This window comes from Anser anser (assembly GCF_964211835.1).
Source record: "Anser anser genome assembly, chromosome: 2".
In the NCBI taxonomy this organism is placed as follows: Eukaryota; Metazoa; Chordata; class Aves; order Anseriformes; family Anatidae; genus Anser; species Anser anser.
Window position 1 is genome coordinate 109255490 of NC_139721.1, and position 13636 is coordinate 109269125.

Genomic DNA, 13636 nt, shown 5'->3' on the forward strand with positions numbered 1-13636 from the left:
TTATGTCTGTGAATATATCAAACTTGCTGATTCAAGCCCTTCTCCTCTTAGTCTGGAGAACTAACTATCCATGAAATGGAAAGTCTATACTTTCAAACATTGTCAGCCTAAGCAAGAAAAAAATAGTGTATATATGTCATATGTTTTTTTACAGATCTTTATATGCAGCCTGCCATGAAAGCAGTTTTTCTGACCTCAAGATGAGCTACAAAATTTCAACGCTTGTAAGGATGAACCCAGTCATTCTTTGCTTAGCAAGCATTTACCTCTTGCATTAAGGCCACAGAGCAACATTGCTTTTCAACAAGCCCTTTCAGAAACAATCTACAGATCTCATTCTCCTAACAGTACACAGGTAGGGAGTGAATGCAATTATAGTGTTAATTTTCCAGTTGAGTGGATATACCTAGAACCATTATAATTTATACAGTATGTAATGACTCGCACGACAGTCCCCCTCTGCGTACATTCTCCTTGTAAGCAATGATTTCAGCGCTCTCCACTTTCCTTAAAATTTTTGGACTTTTAGCCAAAATTGAATAGGTTAAATATATTTTTTTCTACTTTAAACCCCCAGCTGTTTTTATTCTTATTTAAATATTGGAGTCTCATTTAAATGGAAACTTAAGAATTCACAGATCCATCTAAATCTTGGGTCCACGTTCCTCAAATACTAACTGAAAACATCCAGGGTGGGGGACAATCTTCATGTTACAGTGACTGTAGATGAGGTGTTGCCCTCCAGAAAGAGAAAAGAGTAGCCGACTGTTATGAAAAGGTCTGGTTCCACCTAAATTGTCTCCAGACTCCTAAATCACTGAAGACGGGTGTTACTTGATTAGATAATATTGAGAAGCTTAATGAAAACATTTTATTGCATTGTTTAGTACTGGTAATAACTAAAGGACAGTGTGGGTGTTGTTTTTTTTTGGGGGGGGGCAGGGGAGGGTTGGGGGATGACAATCTATTTAAGTATCGCTAACATCTATACTAGCCTGGTTGTTTTCTCACTAATAAGAAGGGACAAAAAACAAAACCAAACCAAAACAAAACAAAACAGCGGTAGACCACACAAACAAACTTATTGTTCAACTGCCTGCTTGCTAATCGACTACCTGTTAAAGACTTCAGACATCATCATGTCTCCCTTCCAAGATCCAAGCAATATTAGGAAGACATACGGGCTTTGTTTTCCACACTTTTAAGGCTTTATTAGGAAGGACGATTCCCTTGAGCTCACTCCTACACTAGTGCCACTTGAGGCCAAATCCATCGAGGTGGTGGCGAGCAAGAACCACTTAATCTTTTAAAAAGCCTCTAGCAGAAACTTCAGGGATCCAAACCCCCCTCCCCAGAGCGTGGCGGGCTCTAGATACAGCTGGGCCCGGCTTTTCAGCACGCCAGGAGCACAAAGCGGGAGAAAGCCGCCACCATATCGGAGCGGAGGGGACAGGGCTGCCGCTGAAGGCTCGCTGGCAGGTCACTGTGGCGGTGTTCCGCCGGCGCCATGTCGGGGCGGAGGGGGCAGCCCCTCCCGGCCGCCGACTCACACCGCCCCCGGCTCCGCCCCGGCCGCGGGCCGAGGGTGAGGGCTGAGGGGGAGCTCCGCCCGCCGCCGCCGCCGGAGGAGGCCGGGACGATGTTGGAGACACTGCGGGAGCGGCTGCTGAGCGTCCAGCAGGACTTCACCTCGGGGTGGGTGGCACCCCGTGTCCGGAGGGGTGGTGGGACCCGCAGCCCGGCCGGGGAGAGGGGGAAGCAGGTGACCGGGAGGGAGGAAGAGGAGGGGACCGGCGGCTGCGGCGTTGTGACGGCGGGGAGCTGGGAGGGAGGCACTCGCTGTGGGGAAGGGGAGGCTGCGCTTTTGGGAGGGTGGGGAAGGCGTGAACGGGGTCGATTAACGCGCTGGAATCGTTTACGAAGTGCCTGACCCGCGAGGTTTCGTGGATCCGTGTAATTTCGCCCTTTGCTGCGTGAAAAGCTTTTCTGTTCCCTGGAAGATGAGAGTTACTGTCACGTGAAGGAAAGAAGCGCAGGATGAGCGGAAGAAGCAGCTCCTTGCTTACATTGCAAAGATATTCTTCCTACGCTGCCCCAATACAAAGATATTCTTCCTACATTGCCCAGCTACAGAGTTCAAAGATATTCTTCCTACGTTGCCCCACAAGCTTTTTTTTTTTTTTTGATATACACTGGATCAGTGCTATTTTTAACACAAGCAGGTGGTCCCAGAGAGTGTTACTGGAAGTCAGAGGATGGTTGAGGAACAAAGTCATGCCTGTGCTGCAAAGCTGTTGGCTCATAACGAGCCCCAGGAGAGCATCGTGTTGTAATCGATTGCTTTTGAGAGCTGTGTGGCCTCTGGCTGTGTTGAGGCTGTCTGATAATATCTCTATGGTAAATATTTATATATAGGTAGAGGCATCTCTGAACTCCAGAAATTTACATACTTTATAATGACTTATTTGCAGCAGTTTACAGTGGACTGAAGAAACTGATACAGTAACTACCGATCAATCACACAAGTTGCTGGTATATCTGTCTTACCTTAACAAACATGAAATCTTAAAGAGTACAGACTAAGGCATTGCTTTAGTGCTACATTTCTGTTTTGCTGTTATTCTTAAGAGCTTTCACTGTGTTTGATGCCTCAATACAGTGCAAGATTCTTTTGGAAATGGTGTTTGTAACATGATGAAACAGGATAACACAAAGGCCTGGATGTGATGGTCATTTAATTTTGTCTAAATAACCTCTGTTGCTGCTAGGGAGTCAGTAGGTTTTCACGTAGTCTCTAATTTCCCTTCTTCCTTGTATTGCCATGTTTTGTTTTGAAAACAGTTTTTATTGTTTGCATCTTTCTGTTTCAGGAGCTCCATCAATGTGTCCTTCTTGGGGTGTCCCTTTAACCTTTTTTCTTTTGCAGTGTAATACTTTGTTGCCATTAAGAAAGTGTATCTTGAAGCAGTGGTAACAAAGGTTGTGCAGCACATCGCTCCTTTTCCCATAGTGTCCCCTTCAAGCCAGGCCAGAACATGAATTGTCCTGTTTTGCCTTCCCTTTCCCTTCTGAGATAATGCAACCTCAGTGCCGGTGTTTTGGATTATCCTTTCCTCTACCCCCACCAAAGCAGTAGTAGAAGCGGCCAGCTTGTTAACTACACGTGAACTACACGTGATTGCAAAATGAGCAGTTGGGTCGCTTCTAACGTTGGGAGGGAGAAGCTTTTCCAGGGCTTCTAAGGAGAGAGTGCCTCTTCCAAAGGCATAAGGGAGCACCCACTTACAGCTGAAAAAGATTGAATCTGGGGTCATACAGAAAGAGCACTTTGAGGTTGTTAGCCAGTTCTGTGTACAACGAAATGTGTTCTCCTTTCCCCTGCTCAGATGTGCCTCCTGTCTGCTTCTGTGTATCCTGTGAGTGAAGTGTCTAGATTTTGACCCATTTACCTGCAAGCAGTCTCTTGCAGGAGAAGGGGGGAAAAAGAAGCAAGCTATCTTTGTGCTCAGGCAGTAATTTGTGTGCTTCGGTCAGCTTCAGTGATGTGGTTCACGCTGCCTCTACTTTGTACAGAGAACATTGCTGAAAGGAATCCAATATTGTGAAGCCTAGTGATGCCTCCTTTAACCTTTACCTCTGACTACGTGACAGATACCCTAGTAAAAGAACTGGTGGTTGTGACCCAGCATTTCCTTCGATCCCTATACGCAGAGGACTGCTGCTGTTACTGGCAGGAGTGCATACTGAGGAACAGAAGAGCGAACTGCAGTGTTTTCCTCACCGTGCTGTGGTTGTTGCTACTTGGCTGACTATTATGAACAGCTCTCTAACAGGGAGTGGAGACCAGCCTTAGTATGTCTTTTCTCAATTTGTCTACCACCTATGTTGCTGTAGATGTCTGAGGTTTCATTTCAGAGTTCCTGGAAGCTGGTGATATCAAAGAGAGGGGGACGGAGAGTGGTTGGACTCACCCTAGAAGCAGCCTGGTTATCTTTGTATCAGGGCTGCTTCTCAGTCACTGGGTGACTGAGGATTACTTAAAACTCAGGGTTACTTACCGGCATGTCATGTCTGGAAGAGATCTTTGGAGCTCATAGGTCACTTCCATCTTGCTCATATCTGTACATCCTTTATTTCTTCCTAACTCTTGTTATCCCACACAGCTGGGATGCCGAAGGACATATAGGCAGAGGACAACCATCACCTTGACAGGCAGAGAAAGAGCAGATTTTGGTTCACACTCTTCCATGCCAACCTGACTAGCACATACAGGTTGACTGGAAAACGGTTTCAAAAAGCTGGGTGGGGGCAGTGGAGGAGTTGGCTTCTTTTTTTTCTCGTTTGCTTGTGAGTTGTTTTGTTGTTTGTTGTTTGTTTGTTTTTAACAAAATGGATTTTAAAGGAAGGAGATACCAGTAAGTTTGAAATTGCCCATAGGTGAAACAAGCCTCACATTTGCTCAGTTAGCAGTGCACTGTGACAATGCTGCTGGAGATTCTGATAGCTGGCAGGTGGAAAGTTGTGCTTGTGCTAGTCTTATGTTGGCAGACTTACAGCAAGTGGGTGCAAATATGTCTATATTACTGTCATGCTTTTCCTTGGCGCACATGCCTTATGAAGGATATTCTTCAGGATTGAATTGGCTATTTGTATGCAGATCTTTCATACCTGTCTGCTAAGGAAGCAGTATTGAAAGCTGGATGGCTTAGATATATAGCTCTCATTAAAATTTTCATCCCAGTTGCTCAATGCACTTGTAGAAAAATCTTACAGTTTAGAAGAAGTAAAAATAATTTTCTGTGACAGTTTCCATAAAATTAAGTGAAATTTGATTTATGTCTGAAATAAGCTGAAATAAAAATAACTGTAATAGACTGGAATTAACATGTTAGACATTCAGACAAGTTGTTCTTTGTTGGAAATGTCTGACAGCTTTGTGTTTTGATTTACAGGTTGAAGACGTTGGGCGACAAATCAAGAGAAGCAAAAAAAAGCAGGCAGAGGTAGTTCCGTACACCTTAATGTATAGCATTGATTTAGGATGTTACTGTTAAAGGCAAATATAAAGTAGGCTCATATTCAGGTTACAAAAATATCTCCATAGAATTTTACAGAATGTTCTTTTGATGACAGAAAAGCTTAACCCTAATATTGATGAAGTATGTGGCTTAATAGGATTTTGGTATGCCTAAATAATTTTTGATGATTATCAAACAATTTATAAGTGTCTACTTAAATATGTGAATAGTCAACTTTATTGTAGTACTTCACACAAGATTCAGATTGTAGTACACCAAAATGTATTTTTTTTACAATCTCTGTGAATCTTGTATACTGAAATTGTTTGTAATTGTTTTTCAGTGTAAGAACAAAAATGAGCCTTTTTATTGTAAAAAAATATATGTATAACATACTACTTAAATGATCTGTGATTGTCTCTATTGCAAGAGCTTTTAAAAACTGTGGGTTTCTTAATCCTCTGCACTTTAGCATATTGTTTCAACCTGTGGGAACTATAGGGAAGGACCATTTAATGTCTGTAAACGACATCAGTGTTGCTTCTTCAAATAAGCTCAGATGTGCTTTAGTGTAAAGCATGTTCTCACTAAAAAAGCATGTAGACACAAATTAATTTTAAGACAGGCCTTAAAAAATAAGGCATCTGAAATAAACTGTATTAAGTTCTGAAGCTTGATGTTTGGAGAGTGTAAAGATTTTTATAACGGAAAACTGGTTGTGTTGTCAAGACACTGAAGCTAAACTAAAAATGTGTGAAGGTTTGAATAAAACTATTTTAGGCAACTGCCTTCTCTGTATATTTCCAGTCCAAAACATTTTGGTTCATCTGGTGTATTGTGAATCTTAATCACTTTTAGAGAAAAGCACTGGGCAACCCAATTAGATCCTCACAAATTGGGGAATGCCAGGATGACTTCTGCTTCTGCTTTGCTGTTAAAATTCTGGAACAGGTACAGCTTAGTTTGGTTATAAGGATGGCTGAGAGCTTGTGGAGCAGCATCAGAGGAGAGGCCACTAAGGGTGATGTTGTGGTGGGAGCTTGCTACCGACAATCCGACCAGGGACAGGAGGTGGATGGTGTCTTCTCTAGACAATTCAAGGAAGTTTCACTAGCATTAAACCCCCGTTCTTCTGGGGGGGGGGGCTTTAACTTCCTCTGTATCTGCTGGAAGAATGACGCAGCAGTCAAGAAGAGTTCTGAAGGGGGGTCAGGGATAACTTTTTGATACCCTTTCGATAACTTTGGCATGCAGGGATAGCTTTAGGAAAGCCTGAGGACAAGAAGAGCTTCTACCCCTGCATTGGTAATAAAAGGCTGAATGAAATAAACATGGGATAGTTGCTAAATGAGGTGGATGATGAAATGAAATTGAGATAGGTGATGACTTTGCTTTAGTCCTTGCAAACAAGGTCTCCTAGTCTCTCTGCTTAGTTAGAGGATTCAAGAAAGAAATTGACCCGTAATGGCTGAAAATCAAACTGGGGAAATCAGCCCGTGAAAGTTCACAGGGCCATATGGGCCATGAGGAACTACTTCATGAAATTCAACCCATACAAATCTGAAGTCTTTGCCTGGGAAGAAAGAATCCTCTGCAACAATATGGACTGGGGCTGGGAAGTAGCTTTGCTGTGAAGACCCTGGGGGTTTTGGCAGAAATCAAGCTGAAAGTGAGCCAGGAATGTGCCTGGCAGCAAGGAAGGCCACATGCAGCAGGACTGAGGAGAGTGGCTATCCCCCCTGACTCAGCACTTCTTATATCACATTGAGTTATTGTGTACAGTTTTGGGCCAACATAAGGAAGGCATTGATAACCTGGAGCGAGTTCATCTGAGGGCCACTGGGATGCTGGGGCTGCAGTCTTGCTGTTACATGAGGAGAGGCTTGTTCAGCCTGGAGACAAGATGGCTCTGGGGAGACCTAGCAGCAGCCTGCCATTACCTGTGTGCAGGTTATCAAGGTGAGGCAGGCAGGCTCTTCACAGCGCTGTTTGATGGGATGACAAAAGGCAGTAGGTATAAAGGAAACAAAGAGGTTCAGATGGGAAAATGCAATAAGGAAAAGTGCTCCTCCCAAGGACAGTTAAGTAGGGGAACAGGCTGCCTACAGAGGCTGTGAAGTTTCTGTCTTCAGAGGTTTTCAAGTTCCAACCGGACAAAGCCCTGAGCAAGCTGATCTGATCACACAGCTGGTCCTGCTTTGAGCAAGAGGTTAAACAAGAGACCCACTGTGAGGTCCATTTTCACCTCACTGATTCTATGATTTTTCCCTTGGCTTAAGAAAAAAAGGTTTCATTTATGGTATTTATATATACAAGAAATTGTCTCATGTAAGTTGTTTTTAATTACAATAAAATAATGAAAGTTACAATAAAATAATAAATAAAGGGTTACAATAAAATAATGGAGAGGAAAAAAAAACTATCTTTGTAATGTTCTTGTAACATACGCTGTAATGCACTTTAAACCTGAAATGACAAAATGTGAAAGCAAACACTAGGGAACATTCCTGTGCTCAGCATATCTGTCAAATGCATGTATGTATGCATAGATAGTGTGTAACAGCCTTCCATTCAATAATAACGTTTGTATATTTACAATTTGTTTACAGAACTGCTCAGGATTTGCCAGAGTTTTCTCCTGGACTGGAATTACTGAGCAGGTATGACCTTCTATTTCTTTGTTTGTTTCTGCTTCCTGATATTTCAGCAACAACTTTGTTTGGTCAAGAAAATGAGAAGAAAATGCATGTGTTCATATTGCTATTCATTTTTGGATGCTTTGCAGTGAGTAGAGCAGGGCTTGTTGGGAAACAATATATGTATTTAAAGCTTGCCCAATTCTTAAGTATTGTGATGTTGGTGAATCAGGCATTCTGTAGGAAAAGGAGAATTTGGAAGATAATTTCAGTTCTTGGTCTAATGCACATGGAGAAAGGAGAGCAGCATTGAGACCCAGCACGTGGTTTTAATTTGACACTTTGCAACTTTTACACATTTGATGATTTACTGCTGTTATAATGGAAATATAGACAGTATGACTGTCATAGCCATGAGAAGAAATTGTTTTCCATGTCTATTTCATCACATTTTTTCTGAGTGGGAGAATTTTTCTGCATTATAAATTTCCTCTGGGTTTGTATCTTCAAAACGAAAAAGACTGCTCTCAGTTTTTTTGGGTGGGGGGACAGATGGACAGGACAGATAATGGACATGACTGGTGATACAATCTTGTCTTTCTTTTTTTTCTTTTTTTTCTTAATGGAATTGGGTTCCAAGTAGTGCTGTAAGCATCTTTGTGTGTAGTCTTGAATCTAAGTCTGGGTCCAATGAGCTCTTAACGTATGCTAAAAAAAGATGGATAATTTATTTGAAAGAAATTATTTCTTACTGTATATTTCTTTCTTGTATTTACTGTTCTTCCAATACAATTAGACAGTTTTTAAAACTGTATTTTTGTAATCTCTGTAAATACAAACACACGGGCATCCATGAAATCCTCTTTATTTGTAAGGAGAATACATTAAAAAAAATAAATCATTTATCTTCTCTTCAGATATGAGGATGCTTGGGCTGCCCTTCACAAAGGAGCTAAAGATTGTGCAAAAGCTGGAGAGGTAGGAAAAAATAACAATGCTACTCTTAAAATGCTTTAAAATGTGTAAATATTTTTAAACTTAAATTTTTAGTACCAATGTATTAGGTTCATTCTGGTCACCAGCTGATCACCCGCATATACCTTTGGCTAGTGGTCAGCTGTTCTGGCAGTGTCCTCTCCCAATTTCGTGCCTGCCCCGAGCTTTATCACTGTAGGGGTGGAGTTTATGAGTGGGGAAAAGTGAAAGTCTTGACACTGTGCAAGCACTTTTCAGCAGTATTTAAAACACTGATGTGTTATGAACACGGTTCTAGTCACAAATCCAAGACACAGCACCATATGTGTTGTTATGAAGAAGGTTAACTCCATCCCAGCTGGGTGCAGTACAACCAGTATTATGAAAAAGTAATACTCCGTTGCAGCTTCAGAAAAATGTCAAGCTGCATTGTTTTACTGGGATTTTAAGATGCTATTTGACTGGCAGCAGATAGAATGGATCACAGTGCCCAGTTCCTATTTTTTTTAATACCTTTTTGAGATTTATTGCTAGTCAGCAACAATTAATGTTCCTGATGTATTAAATATGTCTGTTGTAAAAACAGAAGTTCTGTGATCATGTTTCTTACAAGGCATCATCTGACGAGAATTGTCTGAAGTTCACTCTACTGCTTACTTTCTGAGACTCCTGTTGCTACAAGCACTTAGTATAATAATTTCCTAGTTCTGTTATTTTTAACTTATACATTGACACACAGAAGTTCTTGTCTTCTGTCCTGTGTTCAGACAGTTAGAATCACTACTTGAGCCTAAGCAAAAATTATTAATTACATTAGCTTCCTGTTTTTCTGGGGGATATTAGGTTACAGAATGACAGTGAGAAATATTACTTTGTTGGAGTGTGACAAGAAGTGTAAAAATAAGACACATCCAGAGGTTCAGATGGCCATTTTTTGCACTCTTCTGCCATTATCTGACATATTTTAAGTTAGCTGGGGATATTATTTTGAGTCTACTTAAGAGATCTACAATAAATGGCAACGTAATGTCAATGATAATGCAAACAATAAATAATATGATGTAATGTAAACAGTTGCAAAAATGGCGTTGCGTGTTACCACTGTAGCTCTTTAGAAGTACTGGAAGGGCTGGGAAGTACTGAGTATCTTTGGGGTTGAGGCGTGCTGGTGGTTAGTACCAGGGTAGGGCTGTTGCACTGATGCTATCTGCTGCTTCTCCTAGTGGGCGGGAAATGGCAAGATCTGACTTGTCTGTCTGAAAAGATTCAGAAAGTGTCTGTGCTTGCTTCTGATTTCATTTACTTTTCTCCCTTCTGGAATTAAAGTAACAAACTCTTTAGTTTATTTCTGGCATGAAGGGAAGGGAAGCTACAGTAAGTGCTGTCTATGGATTGATCTGCTCCTCTGGAGGTCCGCACCAGACCTCCCATTTCAAACCCTTTTTAAGGGGCAGACGGTGTCAGCTGCGTAGCTGTGATGCAGAGCAGGACTGAACTGTGGGGTTCACTGTCCTGGTTGAAACCTTAACTTTGCCTGGCCACATCCTTCCTGGCTCTTCTGGTTTCCATAGGAATTTTCTCCATTGCCTTTTCCAATATATATAAAAACTCACTGCTTAATATTTTTGAAATGCTGTATTTAGGGTAAGGAAGGTTATTGTATGTTCTTCTTTCTCTTGTCTGATAGTATACCCACATTTTCCACCAGTTCTAGTGAAAAGTTTCAGTTACTAGAGATGCAGTTCCCTCTGCCAGCTTTGTGTGTTTTACTACCCATGATTATTTTTAGAAGACCTCTTAGATGAGTTTCTTAAAATTTTGCAATTCCTGCAATAGTCTGCTTTAAAAAATGTAATTCTAAAAACAACGGGAGATTTCGCGTATATAAAGCCAAGATAACCTTAATCTTGCGTGTTATGGCTACTTGGGAAAATTAGAATTAAAAACTTCCAAAAAGACTCCAAAATTTTCCATGAAGTTCAGATATTTTGTTTTGGGAGAATCCAGAATATGCTTTTATGAAAGTAGAAAGTACAGGGTTCAATATAATCAGAATTGTGTATGCACACAGGATTGATTGTACCATATCAGGCCTGAAGTTCCACTTGTCCAGTATCTTATTTCTGGTAGTGGCCAGTTGCAGATAAATAAGAGCACTAGTATTTTATAAACCTTGAATAGAAAAAGGAACTTGAAAATTTCAAGCTTTAATTGCTGCCTACAGCCTTATCATGTTACATTGTAGATGTTAACTACCAGTTCCATCTACAAAATTATCCTAAAAATACTGCTTTTAGATGCTTGTAATCTTAGTTGCATGTAATTTTCTCTAGGCTGAAATGTTTTTCTGCTGTTTGTCCTCATCCCATGATGTATTTTGTTGTTGTTTGCTTTAATGTTTGACTCATACAAATCCGTTATCTCGTTCTCAAAAACAGTTCTGGCTTTAAAAAAGGGTGTTGGTCTTCTGAAGTGTTTCATTACTCACTGGGCTTTGGAATAAGGTTTCAAGCCTTGTCTGGTAAAACAGGATGGCTTTTTGACAGAGATAGGTAGCTGGAAGGGTTTGGAAATGGAAGTTGTCATTCTTCTGAACGAATCTGTCTGAAGTGGATAGAATTATAAATCTTTAAGAACTTCCTTTGCCCATTGTTCTAATGTTTTCCATTTTTGCAACTAAATTCTATGAAAACTGAAGCATTCAGAATGCAGATACAGAAGAATAGGTAATGGAACTAAGAGCAGGGAAACTAATTGAATCATCTCAATTATCATCATAAGGGAAACATTTGTGTTACCTAAGTTCTCTTGATCTAGCTGTGTCTTGTAGAATCTGACCTATGTAAAATAAAACTTTTAAATGGTGTATCCTCCTCATTATTACACTATTGTATAGTGAATGTTAGGAAGAATCAGACAAAAACAACAGAAACAGTGTGTCACGGATTTGTAATTTCTGATAATGAAAATGGGTCTGAAACTGGTGCTTCTTCTAAATCAACTGTTCTGGTTTTTGGAGTGGTAGTAGGTGAGAAAATGGTGGCAAGTTTTATAAACATGTCAATTTCATCTGACTTTATTGATTAAATTGGCATGACTAGCAACATTAAACTAAGTTATCCATTTAGGTAAGCCTTATATTACAGCACTGTAATGTTATTATTGTATACCAGTGCAGCCCTGCTGTCAAAATTCCAGCTGTATGTCATTACAGTTAATAAAATTCATAAAATGTCCTGTTTTAATCAGCGTATTGAGAAAAAACTTTGTTATTTTGATCGATACATTTTTATATGCATTTTTCATACTGTGGGATGCTTTCATGAGTGTGTTGTATGTTTACTTGGCAAGTATGTAAGTTGTAGTGCTATAAGGTTATTGTACTGACCTTATGCATGAATTCTAAAAATTGGTTGTGATGCTCATAAGTAGGTACATAAACTTGCAAGTAAAGTCAAGAACCTGTTTGTTTCAGCTGGTGGACAGTGAAGTTGTGATGCTTTCTGCACACTGGGAGAAGAAAAGGAACAGTCTGGTGGAACTACAGGATCAGCTCCAACAAATACCTGGGTTTTTAGCAGATCTGGAATGCCTTACAGCAAGCCTAGGTAAGGTTTTATAGACATAGCAAGCGTTCAAGTCAATAAAGAGGCTTAGACTGAAGTTCAGATGTTGCGAAATTTGTAATTATAAAATTTAATTTTCCTCCCCAAACACATCCTTTTTATTATATAACATTAGTTCTTAAACTAACTGGTTTTGTAGAGGAGCAAAATTTGTAGTGGTTTCTTTCCCAGAAGGTAAAATGTTGTATCTGTCACTATTTTTTGGGGGGGAGGGAAATGTATGGTAACTACATGTCCTGGCATAAACCGCTGAAAATTATTACTATTGAAGTCTTAAATTCTTTATGTAAGTAATGTTAACAGTCATGAATGTAGTTGATTATCCTGAGCCTGTGTAGTTTAATTTAATAATTTATTTTAAATCATCATTTGTTCTGTGGGGCAAGAAATGTACCTGGCTTGGGACATTTCCATGGCAGAAACATTTTGTCGAAAGTCGTTGTTGTTTCCAAAGCTTGCTTCCATAAGTCAACTTAGTATACAGGAATACCTGTCTTTTTCGTAGGTGAAACTGGCAATGCTAGTTTCTGAGGTTACCAAATACATGGTATTTGTTAGATGTGTTGTACGGGACTACAGATGGGTTCCAATTTTTTATAATTCTATCAGATGTTAGCCTGTCGATTTGACTTAAAAGATGAGAAGATCACTGCTTTAGTGGACTACTTCTGGAAACCTCTCATACAAAACAGTTGATCCAGTGTTGAAAATGAAATTAGGAAAAAATATTCTGGCCTCTTAGTCTTTGAAAAGCTGCAGTGTAACTGTGCCTTGAAACAAGGACGCAGTATTTGAAAATTAGGAAACCTTTCTGTCATCAGTAGGCCTCTTACTGTCTCCATGAAAATTTGTTCAAGTTGCATCAATTTAAAGTTTTTAAACAAATGAGTTTTTGTTCCTAGGTAGACTAGTAATAGCTTTCTATTTCTTTTTGAACCATGGAATGTATTTTCATGTATTATTGTACATCATGTGATTTAGTAAGGCTTTATTATGTGTGGTAAGCATTTCTGTTGGCATTTTGAAAAGCTCACTTATTTTCTTATGAAATATCAATTGAAATACTGATGTATTTAACTACTGATTTTAATATCATCGTGCATAAAGTGATGCAGTCCACTGGTAGGCCAAAGATAAGCAATATAATAAAACCTAATGGAATTGTCTTTATAGTTCATAACTGCAAATGCTATAAATTTTGATGAATTGGGGTTACCTTCCCATTCCTAATATTATGGTTTTATGTACCAGAATTAATCTCACCCTGACTGTAAAATTAGTTGGAGGAGTCTCAGTGACTCTAGAATATTTTCGATTTTATGCAAGCAGCGGTTAGGGAAGTATTAACCAGTTTGCTCTGGGAAGCTAATTTTGAGATACA

The 13636-nt window shown here is 39.9% G+C and overlaps 1 protein-coding gene across 2 annotated transcripts in view; it reads left to right on the forward strand.

Moving 5' to 3' along the window:
• The first annotated feature begins 1144 nt into the window (after nucleotides 1-1144).
• DTNBP1 (dystrobrevin binding protein 1) overlaps nucleotides 1145-13636 on the forward strand; it is a 73075-nt gene continuing 60583 nt past the window's right edge. The window contains exons 1-5 of one of the 2 annotated variants that reach the window (XM_083826852.1): nucleotides 1145-1695; nucleotides 4953-5003; nucleotides 7628-7678; nucleotides 8572-8632; nucleotides 12105-12237. In XM_083826852.1, the coding sequence (XP_083682978.1) occupies nucleotides 1508-1695; nucleotides 4953-5003; nucleotides 7628-7678; nucleotides 8572-8632; nucleotides 12105-12237 (484 nt within the window). In that variant the 5' untranslated portion in view covers nucleotides 1145-1507. Of the gene's footprint in view, nucleotides 1696-4952; nucleotides 5004-7627; nucleotides 7679-8571; nucleotides 8633-12104; nucleotides 12238-13636 lie in introns of those variants that run through there. The other variant, XM_083826853.1, reaches the window with a different exon arrangement.